The sequence below is a fragment of the Mytilinidion resinicola genome (assembly GCF_010093595.1).
Source record: "Mytilinidion resinicola strain CBS 304.34 unplaced genomic scaffold BDZ99scaffold_15, whole genome shotgun sequence".
In the NCBI taxonomy this organism is placed as follows: Eukaryota; Fungi; Ascomycota; class Dothideomycetes; order Mytilinidiales; family Mytilinidiaceae; genus Mytilinidion; species Mytilinidion resinicola.
The window spans coordinates 1,201,687-1,216,175 of record NW_022985451.1 but is presented as its reverse complement, the minus strand read 5'-3'; the positions used below and the strand labels follow the sequence as shown (position 1 = coordinate 1,216,175).

Genomic DNA, 14,489 nt, shown 5'->3' with positions numbered 1-14,489 from the left:
GCTCTAATGCTAGATCCTCAATGAAAAAGCGGCAGCAATGAGTTGTAAGACGTACCTGGTATGCGCGCAAGCTTCATTAAACATCCCCTCTCTCCGCAATCGATCCCAAGTGTCCCCTCGATACCATCTCGAATTAGCCAGATAACTACGGGAGAACAATTTTCATTCTTCGGGCGCCGTGTACCCTTTTCATCATATTCCCCAAACATATATGAGACATGTTTGAGCTTATAATGGATTAAAATCATTAGAGAACAAAAGTGCACCCGTGACTGCTTGGTCCTGCTGTAGCCGACTCCTCTAGATCACTTAGTTAGGGAGAGTGGAAGTAAATTTCGTTGCCGGGCTGCAAAGAACCAGTCAGAGCCTTTGAGCCAATTTTCTGTCCAAGAGTACCCAGATTGGAGTCGTCCACTACTGTGAATTCGATTGATCGGTGTTCGAGGCAAAAGTTCATGGTTAAGATGGAGCCAGGTATCTGGGTGACTCCTCGTATGAATCACAATACGTTCTAGTCAGTAGAAAGAAAGTTACTATTTCATCAAGTAGAGGATGTGAAGATTCCGCCATTAGGTTGTATACTAGACTAACTAATAATAAGACGCCGCGTATTTGCGCGTTTTCAAAGGTGCTGAGTCAGCCAACACCATGTGTGGAAACAATGGGGGATCGTTGCCTCTGACTTTTATGTTGCTTTCACTCTTCGGCATTGTGAATTTTCGCTTCCAATATAGAGTAGTAAGCCAAAAGTTTGGGCACAAGGATTTACCACTGCTTAGCTCCAATCTTGCTTTAATAACACCACTATAAGGAGTGGCCTAGCTAGCTAGTATTTATTAACTTGAAAGTTAGTGTAATTTGCACCGCTTAAAACTTGACATCATGTCTAAACTTTTGAGATTCCATGGGAGGACCCCAAGCAGTGGCGAACGGGTACAACCATCTATCGCTGGCAGCAGTTGAACGGGTAACATTTCTGTCACACCTCAATTTGTGCACTGCCACGTGCTACATTTGTCATACCAACTCTGGCTCACGAGGAGCAAATACTGAAGAAGAGATACTTTGACTCCCCAATTTTATTCAAGATCGTCAGGTGACCAATCGTGCCTTCCTTGCTACCTTCTTTAAAACCAACGTCACTCTTCTACATCCACTCCCCCAATTCATCGTCTTCATCCTCCCGCGGACAAACAAACTCACTCCGCAAACCAAACACCACCCCACAATGCCTCACCCTCCAACCATCACCCCAGGCCGCCTCCTCCTCACCCTCATCAGCCTATTCTGCATCATCGGCCCCCTCAAAGCAGACTTCAAGTACCTCACCCCCTTCCCCTTCCCTCCCACCACTAACCCGCTGCAGCCACACCCACATCCACAACCCCGCCTGGCCCCCTCACGCCAAGTTCCACAACGGCCAAACCATGTCGCTCGGCGTGCTCCTCGGCGCTCTCACGCTCTACTACACCTGGCGCACCCCCTATCTCACCCCGACGTTCTCTGTCGCTACTACCGTCTCCGCTGCCGTCGCTACGCGCAAGGACTCAATCACTACGGCTGCGCTGCTGGGCTCGCTGTATTGGGTTGCGGGAGTGAGCGCGATCTGGTATCCGGGCACGGCGTGGGTGGATCCAGAGTTTAGGGGGCAGTGGGGCGGGAGGGAGGATCCGCAGAAGAGGGTGTTTACGGGGTTGGCGGTGGGATGTGTGGTTGCGTGGGGGCTGGAACGGTGGAGTCTGGCGGCTTGGGAGGGGAGGGTGAAGAGGGAGTAAGATGGGGAAGACAGAAGGGGGCTTTGGCTGTGGCTCTGACGGATGAGGTTTGATAGTAGTGTTTTTTAGAGTTCTGGGTGACGCTTCGGGTGCTTCCCATGGGCAAAGTGAGGCAGAGGGTCACGGTCTGCGCACGTCTACGTGATGCGTGGGGACGAGAGGTTGAAAATTATACTTATTTTATAACTTTTGATCCCACAACTCAGGTTTTGTAGCTCAGAAAGCAAACATAGCCCAGTGGAAAACTAGATCTGATTGCTAGGGTATCAAGGGGAACTCTATGTGTATATTACAGTGCTATGACGCAGCAGGTGCCGCCTCCTCTACCGTGCCGGGCTTTTCTACGGCTTTTGCGGGCTCGGCTTCGGTCTCTATTCGGTTTTGTACGATCCGCTATTGAGGTTGAGCACAAATTACGGGAGGACAATAGGTGGACTTACGAGAAGGTTTCGTAGGAGCACGACGATCGTGACTTTCCCAATGGCTGGGACGTAGATTGATGCCTTCTCCTTGACTTCTGGGCTGAAGTTCTGTGCCACATCTATCAGCATTCAAGGACACCAAAGATGTTTCTCCGAAAAGGTAGGTCCTTACCCTCTCACTCGAGAAGTTGATGCACACCGCACCCTCTCTCAACAAATGTACGGGGACCTTGTAGCTGTCCCCAGGCACGCCACTGATCACCACATCGCTCACCGGCAGACAGTTCTCCAGAGTCCAACCCGGCATCTCTACAACCTCGTGCCTCTTCTTCTTGAGCCCCTGGCCGCGATGGAACTGCTGCACATCCCCGATATCAACACTATACACCCTCGCCCCATCATTTGCCAGCAGCGCCGCTAGCGGCCGTCCTACCACCTCTGAGCGATTGATGACCGTGATCGTGTGCCCATGCAGCCTATTCCCATACGGCAGAATCGTATTATACACCCTTAAGTGCTCGAGAATCTTGATAACGGCTAGAGGCGTGCAGGGTAGGATGCTTTTCTTCGCGTTGTGGGAGTCGAGGAAGCGGATGTTCTGGTACATGTTGAAGATGTAGCGGTGAGAGAGGCCCTCGACATCCTTAGAGACATCGACGATCTGCTGGAGGTACTGGTCCTGCCGGTTGCCGAAGATGGGGTAGTAAACTATGATGCCGTCGACGGTGCGGTCGGTGTTGACGGTGATGAGGGCTTCTTCGAGGTCGTCGCGGGGGACTTCGCGGAGAGAGAATTCGAAGCCACTAGATTGGCAATGTTAGCTATGGTCTCTGCTTCAAATTGTTTTACGAGTGAACTGCTTTCAGATGAAGGGGAAAAACACGAACATGCTCACTTTTCGCGGCAGGTTTTTCCTGTCCACTCGGCGTAGACTCTGGCAGCGGGGTCTGCACTGGAGAGGAAGCCGACCAGTAAAGGCTTCCTTTCGATTTGCTTGAGTCCTTCTGCGACCTCTGCGAGAAGGCTTTTCGCAATGGTTCCGGCCAGCACGACCTTGCAATGTGGGGTATCAGTTTCGGGCGCAGACATGGTGGGCGCAATTGGGATGGTGAAAGAGAGTGAAGAAGAAGAAAGGATACTGGGCGAGATTATGGAGTAGAAACCCTCATATCTGAAGTGAAGTTTCCATCCGAAGTGTTCCAATGGTGCTTGGGATGGATAAAGTCACCGCTCGGCCTCAGATATTTTTCTGCCCCACGTCTGAGCGACATCGGCTGGGATCGTCGCCAACGAATCACAGCCGCGCGATTCTTCCGTCATCAAAAAAGCATCGAAGTCTGAACTTCTTAGCCCGCGATCCTCCAGCTTCAACACTACCAGCAGCGACGCCGTGAGGATGTCAGATATCCAACTCTACCTGTTGGATGTTGACAAGAACAAGAAGGAGGCCTCGCGCATTGCGGAGCAGTCCGCTACCCGTAAGATGGCATGCGACTCGTGATTGACAGTTACTGACGCGTATCCTAGGGCTCCAGAATAATGAGCTGAAGCTTGTCGCGTTGATAGAATCGCTGGGGGAATATATCAACAATGAGGACTTTACAATTAGGGCGAAGGGTACGATATCCTGGCAAGATATTACGGAATTATACTGACTGCTGCTAGCTATGGCCTACCTCGCGGAGGTGCTATCCTTCGTCCCCCCGAAAATCTTGTCGAGACACCAGCGTACGTTTCTCGCTCTCGAGTCGTTACAAGACTCCCCATTATACTCCCGGAAATACGTGAGAACAGCATATTGAACCGACGGATCAGGAAACCTACTCTGCGACTTCGTGCTCTCTCGCATCGCCGACGATGGGAACGGCTTAGGCGCATGCGCGAAGGCGTTGATGGCACTGGAAGAGCGTGGAAAATGGGATGATGAGCGAGCCACCGCTGTCACGGAATCGTTCGTACAAAGAGCCTTCACGGGGTCTACTCATACTAACGAGAGGATAGGCTGATCAACAACACCCACCCGCTACGACAGTACAAACAACAGAGCGAAAGATACCCGGTTCTGACCCTAATAGATGCCTTGATGGCAAAGTATAGAAATGGTAAGGATATACCGTGAACATAACACTCTTGGGAATTTTAGCTGATCTCCGCGGAGCATTACGAACTCTACATGATACTACACCTGACTTTATGTCGCGCTTCATTTCCTATTTCGACGGCGAGAAGGACCCTCGCAATTTGATGGTAGTCTTTTCCATCCTAAAGGTTCCCATGACTGAATGGGCAATTGGTGCAGATGCTCAGGTGAATGGTCCTAAGGGTGCGTCTTGTGCAACTGCTAAATGCCTCCAGGAGTTATTTGACGCCGTCTTCAACTATTTCCCCATTACCTTTAGACCGCCTCCGGACGACCCGTATGGAATTACGGCCCAGGATTTGAAAGATCGACTGCGTGATTGCATTGCATCAACGGCCGATTTTGCACCATATTCATTCCCGGCTCTACTTGACAAGCTAGATTCCACGTCTATGAACACTAAGGTATGATTCCGATGCTTTATATATGATTCGTATATCCGGAAGGCTAATCTGTTGTAGCGTGACGTGCTTCAAACCATCAGTTCGTGTGTCATGGAATACGGACCGAGGACAGTTTCACTATATTCAGTGACCCTTTGGGATGCGCTCAAATTTGAGATTTTGAACTCGCAGGAAGATGACTTGGCCCAGGAAGCGCTTACAGCCCTAGGAGAAATCGCCAATACGCTCTCTCAGGGTACCACCGGTTCTTTGAACGCTTACTTGAGGCCAGTCACGAAAGAGTGCAACGAACACCTTGAAGACGCTCCAACAAAGCAGTCGCAAGCAACAGGCCAGATTTTATATCAACTGTCAAGTGTTTCCCCAGAAGTCACAAACATTATCCTGGCCATCGTTCTTCCAAACCTCTTCACGCTCTTTCAAACTGCCGATACCATAGCAAAGAGAAGGGGCTTGCTTGAGGTCTACGTGAAATTGGTGGAAGCTAATTCGAAAGTCTTCGGAGAGTGGCGGTACCTGAGTAAAAAGGCCGACGTCGATCCTGCGAGTAATGCTTTGACCGAATTTAACGAGCAAGCTCTTCAAGTCATGATCAACGGACTCACTACAGCACCGATCAAAGAAGTCTCGTTCCGTGTGGTATGTCTGAACGGATTACTACAATCTACAAAAGTTCGGCAACTTCTTAAGGACGAAGAAATCACGAGGATAATCCAACTCTTCCACGACGTGGTAATTACAGAGGAATCACATGGCGACGATGAAATGAAGTCCGCTGCGATCAATGGCCTCCTTGAGATTGCTCATCAAAAACCACAGTTGGTGGTGGATAGAGCGTTCCCCGCTTTCATGGCGGAGCTCCCCGATAGTGATGTGGATGGATCACTCAGCTATATTCCAGTTCTCGAGGCATTCGCAAAACTGAGCAGCGAAGGAGCAGTCTTCGACACCGTAATATTACGGCTCAAGAACAAGCTCAATGCAGCCATCAAACAAGGAGCCTCGTCAGCCTATCTGGGAGCTCTGTTGACTGCTATCCTGTACGCACTTACCCAAGGGTCATCCAAAATCGAACAGGCGACCGAAACGTCTCCATATTACGAAGATATCGTCGTGCCTCTCCTTTCGCAAGTCTCTAGCGCAGACCCATCCCTTCAACTGGCATTCGACAATGAATCGACTTTGGACCTCGTTGGCCGAATATGCAACATTATCATCCGATCGCAACCCAGCCCCTCACAATCTCAAATAGCGAGTTCAACATACACACTCTCGAGCGGCCTTTCTCAGAGCGACCTTCCACCCTTCAAGCTGGCTTGTTCTCCTCAACAAACGAAATGGACAATAATTTCCGCCCATCTGCTAGCCGCTCTTCGCAGAGACGTACCACTACCTAGTGAACCACAAAGTCTCTTAAATGCTCTAATAAGCTTTTCCGATCAGTTGTCTCTGTCATCCCCGGTTCGCGCCGCCTCACTCTGCCAAATCTCCCTCATCGTTAACAAGTTCATCCCAACTTCGTTACTCAAACAAATCATCGAGCCAATCTTCTCGTCTCAAAGTGGGCTGGTCGATCCGCGAGCCCTAAACTCATCATCAGTCCGCGTCATCTTCTCGATACTGAAAGGCCTAGTGCTCAGGAACAGTCCACTCCTCAACACCTTATTTCCTCCTCTTCTTTCTTTCCTCTCCGACCAAAACCTCGGCAAGCTCTTCGCGCACGGCTTCGCGACTCTACTACAGCCAGACGACCTGCTGACAAAGCAGAACCACTGCACGATCTCCGGTCTCCACAAGCAAAAAGTCTTCACACTCCTGGTCCCCGAAATCGCAACCAGGGTCCGAGAAGCGGACGCGGAAACGAAACCAAACTACCTAATCGCACTGAGCGGCATTCTGCGATGGGTTCCATTCGCCGTCGTCAAAGAGGAGTTGGAAACGCTAGCGCCGCTCCTTTTACAGAGCCTCGATCTGGAGGGGGAGGAGGTAGTCAAAGAGGCTGCAGTAGACATGCTGGAGATGCTGCTGACCGACCTGCCGAAGGCGGTTGAAGGGCATGTGGGCAGCTTGATTACGCGGCTGCTGAACATTGCTGCGCCAGCTGTAGGCAAGGTTCCCGCGGCAGGCGCAAAAGGGGTGTTGCAGGATCCGGCGAGAGTCCGCGCGGTGGCGCTGAAGTGTCTGGCGCAGGTTCCGGCGTCGCTGAGGACGGAGATTGTGCTGCCGTATCGGAGGCAGGTGATCAAGCGGTTGACGGGCGCGTTGGATGATAGGAAGAGGGTCGTCAGGACGGAAGCGGTGAAGTGTCGGGCAAAGTGGTTGGGAGTGGATGATGTGGGGGATGACGATGAGTAGGATGAGTTTTGAGCTAGAGAGTTGGTGGAATTTTGGGATAGCCATAGAAAGCCGCTGGCACAGAGACAGGTCATAAGTTCCCTCATGGGACTACAAAAATCCAGTGGCGATGTCATTCTTCAAGCGGTGCAAATCACACTGCTCCTTGACTGACTAGCTACTGACAAGCTGGGCTACTACTCATAATACCAGAGAGAAGTGTCACGAGAGGCCGAGTCATTTGTACGAGAGCGTCGATCGATTCTCTATGCCCAACCATCAAAGACCTTGTGTGAGTTAATCGGGGTAATCTGAAACAATCTCATCTTTCCAGATGCTCGTAATACCAGTCTTATCCCAGATGCAAACGCCAATCCAGACGTGCCAGTCCCCATCTATATTGCCCAGCATCGACGAACCACCATTCGGACTTCTCAGACCTCCTAAACCCCATTAACCACAGTAGCTCCCAGCACGCCCCCAAACCCTCCCGTGCTCCCAAACCCCCCGGCGCCCCTGACGCTCTCTTCCAACTTCTCAACCACCACGACTGTCGGCATGAGGATTCGTTCCACAATCAACTGCGCAATGCGGTCGCCCGCCTTGATCTCGAAGTCCTCGTCAGACAGATTAGCCAGCAGCACGATCACCGGGCCGCGGTAATCAGCATCAATCACACCAGCGAGCGTGTCAATGCCATGTTTGGCGGCGAGGCCGGAGCGGGGGGCGATGCGAGCGTCTGGATATCCAATATCTGATTAGCTACTATTTCCCGGTGGAAGGGAGAGGAGAGGAGAGGGGGTATGGACGGGGCACTTACACGTTCCCACAGGCACGCTGATAGAGATATCAGTCGCCACTTTCGCCCGCTGCCGCGCTGGCACCACGATATCCGCGCTCGCGTAGAGGTCATGGCCGGCGCTGAACTCGCTCCCCTTCGTTGGGGCTTTGGCCTTGTCGCTCAGGAACTGCACCTGTAGCGTTGGGGCCGCTTCTGCCATTGTTGACGAGCCGAGCGCGTGTGTGGGGTGGTGTGTTCCTATTGATGTCGTCGCGAGGGGAGTGGGTGTTGCGGCGCCGCTGTCTGAGCCGCGGGGGAGGGCGGAGGAGCTGTTGAGGGGAGTGGGATCGATGACTTTTGTTCGTTTGGGGAGGGGGGAGGATGGGAGAGAGGGTGGTTCGTGGAGGATTTCGGCGGCGGGGGTGGAGGCAGAGTCAATGGGAGTGGTCATGGTAGAGAGGAAAGGGAGGAATTGGTGGAGTGTGTTAAGGTGGAGAAAGCGGTGTGGTGTTGGAGGAAAATCTATGGAGCAAGGGAACGCGACGCGTTGTTGGAGGGGCGGGAGGGCGTTGATTGGTCAATTGATATGGACGTGAACTGTTCGAGATCTTGAACCAGACGTGCGTCGTCCTTCACCGTTTCAAGGTTGTTGCATAGAATTCGAGCTTTTTCGTGAGTTGGAGGGCATTGAACAGAAGTAGTGATTCTACGAGTGAAGCTATCACGTGTAAATCATGTGACAGAGATCGAGGTCCAATACATTGAGCTCTACTGACCTATGGTATGAGTGACGGCTCCCTTGATTGGAGAACTTCTCCTATATTTGACAAGTCATTCTAATCTTTGAATTCGGGATGTAGACCCGACATCTTTCATTCTTCGTTAGCACCGCTCTCCACACTTCAGCAAGATCCTTCGAGTAGATCATCGCCTAGGTAGATCATCGCATAGGCAGAATTCAACCTCCTTGCAACCACCAGTACCTCTTCAAAACCTAGACTTGCGGTGTCAATCGCCACCTTTGTTTCCGATAGGTTTATGCCCTGGGTCGATACTCCCTGTATCCCAACAAACACCATGTACTCCGTTCTAGAGGCCTGCTACACCCTGCGTTGGGAATCTCATCTAAGTAGTGCCACGCCACCAACCAAGATTACGTGCATTATCTTCTCGCTCCTCACAGTAGTAGTGCAAGTTCCACGGCCTTTCCCACCGTGTCCAATCAACGCTTTTCCGTTTCCAAACTCCACGATCGTGCCAGGGCCGCCTCGAGATCCAGCGTCGCTTTGTGCCTCGATGTTGAACCGCCTGACAGGCTCCTGGCATTAGTCTTCAGTCCGGTCTACTTCTTCCATAATGCGGGTTTCAGCTCACGCCTTGCTTCATCAGATCATGATGCTCGGGGCTTCTCCATGGGGAACTCCGGAACACATCTGTGGTGTCTCCACACCCTCTCTACGTTGGCGTCGACTACGACTGGAGGCTGACAAGGTCCTGTTGTAACCATCCCTCTACACCACTGTGGAGGCTCTGGACTTTGGCGGGGTTTTCAACTGCCGACATTTAGGAGTGTAGAAGGCACTTAGTTTGCACGGATGCCCACGCTAGCTGGTCATAGACCGATCTCGAAGCCAAGTTTTGGAAGTCTTCTAGAATTCTTCCATACAAAGGTAACTATTCCTGAAGAATGCAAGCTTGGCTAGAAGCAGACTGTGAGCAATACTCCATCTAGACCACTTTAGCGGCAACCTGCTTCGCAAGCAGTCCCACGGAAAGATTCTCGGGTGGACAGCCACCGGGCTGTTGTCGAGGCTTCACTTCTGAATCTATCCATGAAGAAACAATTCGTAAAGCTTCATGGCAAAAAAAACTCGATCGGTCACAGCTACGCGAGCATCCACGAAGTAGCAGCTGATCAATTATGACTATGACAGCATCGGGATCGAAAATTGGCCACATCGGGGTCTCGCTGAGGTAGGTGGCACGACTTTCTGACGATGCAGCTTCTTTCCCCGCATCCACTCCCCACATGCATGAAGCTAAAAGCTGCACCCTCTGGTAGTGTCCGCGCGCCGCCTCCAACTTTCTGTTATTCTCCCGCGATCTTTCCGATATCAGCCTCCAACCCAAAGCATCAATTCCATCTTCATAGTACTCCTGTTTCGTCTAGATTTCAACTTTTGCGTTGTCGTCATTCTGAAGTTCAAACGTGTTCTCTGATTTTATAGTCCCGTGAACAAATTAGAGGCACGGTTTCCATCAAGTTCAACCGCGGTAGCGGGGATCACCTTGACGGTTGGTCACATCGTCATGGTTCGAGCCGTCCATGGATCGTTAGTGTCACGCACTCCCAAGCCGCCACGGGCCTAGGATCCCGTGGTCATCATAGCCTAGACATGGGTGGCGTCCAGTAAAGGATGCTTCTCCATCCTGCCGCGGCGCGCCACTGTCGTTGCCCGCTGCTAGTGCTTTGGGAGCTCAGACACGTACTATTTCTTGAAGGAAACCACTACCAACCTACCGAGCACTACATAAACATCATCGGGTCTCCTCTTTTTCTTCCACCATCGCCAAGTGTCAAGCACACCATACCGACGCTCTTCGCGCCTATTTGTACCCAGTATCGTAGTTGCGCAACCTCCCGACGAATTCAAGATGGGTATCATGCTCAGGCCGCCTCCGGGCACTCCTGGCTCTGCCTTGCCTGCCATTTTTATCGGTCTCTTCGTCGCCTTCGGTGGTGTTCTCTTCGGGTAGGATACGTAACTTCATGCGCTATCTGGGCTTTAGCTGACCTCCGCTAGATATGATACTGGCACGATTGGTGGCATCCTGGGCATGAACTACTGGAGGAAGGAGTTCTCAACCGGCTATATCAACACCAAAGACCACCTACCGGATGTCACTTCCAGCCAATCATCTGAGATTGTATCTATTCTTTCCGCCGGAACTTTCTTTGGTGCCTTGACTGCTGCTCGTAAGTTTTGTGTCGTGTAACGGGTTCAATGAAATCTAATACATGAGTAGCCGTTGCCGATTTCATTGGTAGACGATTGGGATTGATTGCATGCGTAATGGTCTTCTGCTTAGGCGTCATTCTGCAAACCGCTGCTACGCAGATTCCCATGTTCGTCGCTGGCCGTTTCTTTGCGGGTTATGGTGTCGGAATGATCTCAGCCACAAGTTAGTGCACCTCCCCCACCTTTCCAAAGCTCGCACTAACGACACCAGTCCCTCTTTACCAGTCTGAAACTTCTCCCAAGTGGATTCGTGGTGCTGTCGTCGGTTGCTACCAGCTGGCTATAACCATTGGTCTCCTTCTCGCCGCCATCGTCGACAATGCCGCAAAGAATCGCAATGATACCGGCTCCTACCGCATTCCAATTGCTGTTCAATTTGCATGGGCCATCATTTTGATCACGGGATGCATATTTCTTCCTGAAACTCCACGTTACCTAATTAAGACGGGCAAGCCGGAGAAGGCCGCTAGATCGCTCTCCAAGCTTCGAAGACTCGACGTCGAACACCCTGCTCTCTTGGAAGAGTTGGCTGAGATCACTGCCAACCACGAATACGAGCTGTCTCTTGGCAAGGCCACTTACTTCGACTGCTTCAAGGGCAACCTAGGATTCCGTCTCGCTACTGGCTGCCTCCTCCAAGCCCTTCAGCAGCTGACTGGTGTGAATTTCATCTTCTACTATGGTACCTCCTTCTTCAAGAACTCCGGCATCTCCAACCCGTTCGTCGTGAGCTTGATCACTTCTTGTGTCAATGTCGGATCGACTTTCCCGGGTTTGTACATGGTTGAGAAATGGGGTCGTCGCCCCCTACTCCTCTTTGGCGCCATCGGTATGGCCGTTTGCCAATTCATCGTCGCTATTACCGGAACTGTAGCTGGTGTCCAGAATCTTGCCGCTCAGAAAGCTTTGATCGCTTTCGTGTGTATCTACATTTTCTTCTTCGCCTGCTCTTGGGGACCCGTTGCGTGGGTCGTCACCGGTGAGATCTTCCCGCTCAAAGTCCGTGCAAAGTCGCTTTCTATGACCACCGCGTCCAATTGGCTTCTGAACTGGGCTATTGCATAGTAAGTGCTACCTTAGTTACCCAACTCTTTTCAAAAAATGTGCTCTAACCTTTCTTCACCAGTGCAACACCCTATCTCGTAAACAACGACCCCGGCGACGCCAACCTCGGCTCCAAAGTCTTCTTCATCTGGGGCGGCTGCTGCTTCATCTGCATCTTCTTCGTGTGGGGCATGATCTACGAGACCAAGGGTCTCTCCCTCGAGCAAGTCGACGAGTTGTACGCCAAGGTGCCGCATGCGTGGCAGTCGTCCGGCTTCGTGCCCAGTGTTAGCTTCCAGGATGTCGCGGATGTGCAGCACCAGCAGGGCGCGCAGAGGAAGATGAGCTTGACGGATTATGAGCTGGAGGCACAGAGGAAGAGGAGCGTGACCTATAATGAGGGAAATGAGAAGGAGTATTAGTCGACGTATGAGAGGATAGGGAGAGTATGACAGAGAGGGATGGGCGTGTCTTGGGGTAGACAGTAGTTGAATGAGTTGGCGGGTAAGGTGTTTTGGCTAGAGAATACGAGTAACGAATGTATGGAAGCAAGCAAACTTCATTTCATCTTTCTTATGCATTTAGATTCAGGCCTGGATGCTTGTGACGACGTCGTAATTTGATTTAAGGATTCTAAGAACTGTGAAGCACTTCGGCACTAGAGATATCTGAAGACGCCTCAGCAACATAGCGCAGATCCGTGCTTCCAAGGTATCAGTTTGATTAAGTTCTTTCGAAACCTCCGCCTCCTCGAAAATCCAACATGTCTCCATCACGTCGATATTAATCCGCTTCTGATCATCCCCCACACCCATGACGAATCGGAAATGGCCTTGTCGATCCCAACTCAGTCGTGCCTCCCACTGTCCCTAATTTCCTCCGGAAGTAGTGTTATGAATCCCGATCTCATTATTATCAGGGAGTATACCCGGATGTTTGGGAGACTCGGGGAAATATCCGGGAGAGGGGATGGGCATCCTAACCGTATCATCTTCAAGGAGTTTATCCTGAGGCTAAGTCCTGTTTAACCACTCAGCAAACAGGAGTTTAGCTTTAGGACTGAGAAAGGGACCGAGAGTGAGAGTGTAAGTTGCGTTGGAGCTGGTGGTTGGTGTCTTAGAGCTGGTAGTTGGTGTCCCCGCGGGGAGAGCGGTGGCGAGAAGGCCAGACAAAGAGGAAGACAAGGGTAGCGGCGGCGGCGGTCGTGGAGGGCTTCATTTTGGTGGGTTTCTCTTTGGCGATGAGAGGGGGGGGGGGAGTATCACAGTCTGTATAGCTGGCTTCGGGTGATAAGGTGGTGCGCTGGTCTTACAGGAAACCTACTTATATGCACAGTTGGTCTGAGAACTGGCCACATGGCTCCAGCTTTTTTTATTGCGTGATGGACCATGGTAAAACCTTAGAGTTCCATGGTGGTGTCTAACATTAGCACTGCATAATTCTAACCATAGGACATTTTTCACCGGGCATTTGCAAAGATCCTGAACGTTTCCGTAAATACCGGGAACCAGAACTTCCAGGAAACCTTCGTCGTCCTCGTTAAACTTCACTGATCTCCATCATTGCAGTCCGCATGTCTACCGCCAAGCCAGCAACCACTTCATCGAGGTTTGATCCACTTGTTTCTACACACCTCCATTGGTTGTTGTGCTCCGTGATTGTGCTACCACAAAACCTCCATCGTGCATTTTGATAGCAATCGTTGATCCCACTCCATTGCATTCCTCTTCACTCTATTTCCCTCCACCCATACTCCCTTTCCACCCACGACGTCGAGCCATGGCCACATCCTTCTGGCGTTGTTGATCTCAAGACCGCAGAGTACCGCCTCCCACTCCATCGTGCCTCCCTCATTCGAGTTTGATCCTTCGACCCGAATCTCCTCGCTGAGCTGAGGAGAAGAAGGAGAGAGATAGTTTAAGTAGTCGAAGAAACGGCGTAAAGAGGAAGACACGTGGTGGGGACGTGACTTACGATAGTCGGGGAAAATCGAACCTGCCACGGGGTAGATTGGGCTAGAGCAGTGAGCACGTGAAACACGTGATTTAGCGCCAGAGGTCTCCCGGAGAGAGTACGAAATCCTTCTCTCGAGCAGATGATGGGGTTCTTGAATATGGAAGAGAATGCGTGGGGGTGGAGGGTCGAAATCGACAAGCTTACCACACAATGGAGTGGTCTGGGTTCTTTAAGCCTTTGACGTAGTGCCAATTCATCGGGTACTGGGAGCGGTCGAATGGTGTCAAACCCAGCGGAATTACACCCGATGGAGTGGTGCTGTGGGTGCGGTACTTTGAATGTTGTTCCTTGGTGATGTTGAGCTCCTTTTCTCATCGGTAGTGATCGAGACCTGGGAGGCACCTAGCCCCTCCTCTTAATAAATCACTTCTAGAGCATGCCTCGACCAAGTGGTTCAGCTGCTAATCATCACTATAAATGGTTTTTCGTTGGACTCAGGACTCATGTAGATGCAGGGTCCATGTTTTTCAGCCACTCCAGCCATTACAGACTACGTCTGGGCTTTTAATCCCCAGAAGGCCAGGACAAGCCATCATGCGCTCATACGGAACGT

The 14,489-nt window shown here is 51.4% G+C and overlaps 5 protein-coding genes across 5 annotated transcripts; 3 read left to right on the top strand and 2 right to left on the bottom strand.

The window, feature by feature from the left end:
• The first annotated feature begins 1,185 nt into the window (after positions 1–1,185).
• Positions 1,186–2,026, top strand: BDZ99DRAFT_448803 (uncharacterized protein). Its single transcript, XM_033718081.1, has 2 exons — positions 1,186–1,320; positions 1,367–2,026. Exons 1-2 carry the CDS (start codon positions 1,229–1,231, stop codon positions 1,773–1,775), a joined length of 501 nt encoding a protein of 166 aa, XP_033574033.1. The 5' UTR covers positions 1,186–1,228; the 3' UTR covers positions 1,776–2,026.
• A 162-nt stretch (positions 2,027–2,188) lies between these two features.
• BDZ99DRAFT_393337 (bifunctional protein) lies at positions 2,189–3,286 on the bottom strand (the record flags this gene model as incomplete). Its single annotated transcript, XM_033715840.1, has 3 exons — positions 2,189–2,305; positions 2,370–3,000; positions 3,093–3,286. 3 exons carry the CDS (start codon positions 3,284–3,286, stop codon positions 2,189–2,191), a joined length of 942 nt encoding a protein of 313 aa, XP_033574032.1.
• A 154-nt stretch (positions 3,287–3,440) lies between these two features.
• On the top strand, positions 3,441–7,365 carry BDZ99DRAFT_90763 (MMS19 nucleotide excision repair protein-like protein). Its single transcript, XM_033729015.1, has 8 exons — positions 3,441–3,675; positions 3,725–3,814; positions 3,863–3,925; positions 4,013–4,148; positions 4,199–4,299; positions 4,356–4,504; positions 4,553–4,741; positions 4,799–7,365. The coding sequence occupies exons 1-8, from the start codon at positions 3,594–3,596 to the stop codon at positions 7,094–7,096; spliced, it is 3,108 nt and encodes a 1,035-aa protein (XP_033574031.1). The 5' UTR covers positions 3,441–3,593; the 3' UTR covers positions 7,097–7,365.
• Positions 7,366–7,563: 198 nt separating this feature from the next.
• On the bottom strand, positions 7,564–8,367 carry BDZ99DRAFT_338849 (dUTP diphosphatase; the record flags this gene model as incomplete). The annotated part of the gene is made up of 2 exons (XM_033714338.1): positions 7,564–7,814; positions 7,896–8,367. Coding segments are annotated over 2 exons (723 nt in total), but the record flags the coding sequence as incomplete, so codon positions are not given.
• Positions 8,368–10,432: 2,065 nt separating this feature from the next.
• Positions 10,433–12,604, top strand: BDZ99DRAFT_448790 (general substrate transporter). Its single transcript, XM_033718080.1, has 5 exons — positions 10,433–10,609; positions 10,661–10,833; positions 10,884–11,039; positions 11,088–11,940; positions 12,003–12,604. The coding sequence occupies exons 1-5, from the start codon at positions 10,512–10,514 to the stop codon at positions 12,340–12,342; spliced, it is 1,620 nt and encodes a 539-aa protein (XP_033574029.1). The 5' UTR covers positions 10,433–10,511; the 3' UTR covers positions 12,343–12,604.
• Positions 12,605–14,489: the final 1,885 nt, after the last annotated feature.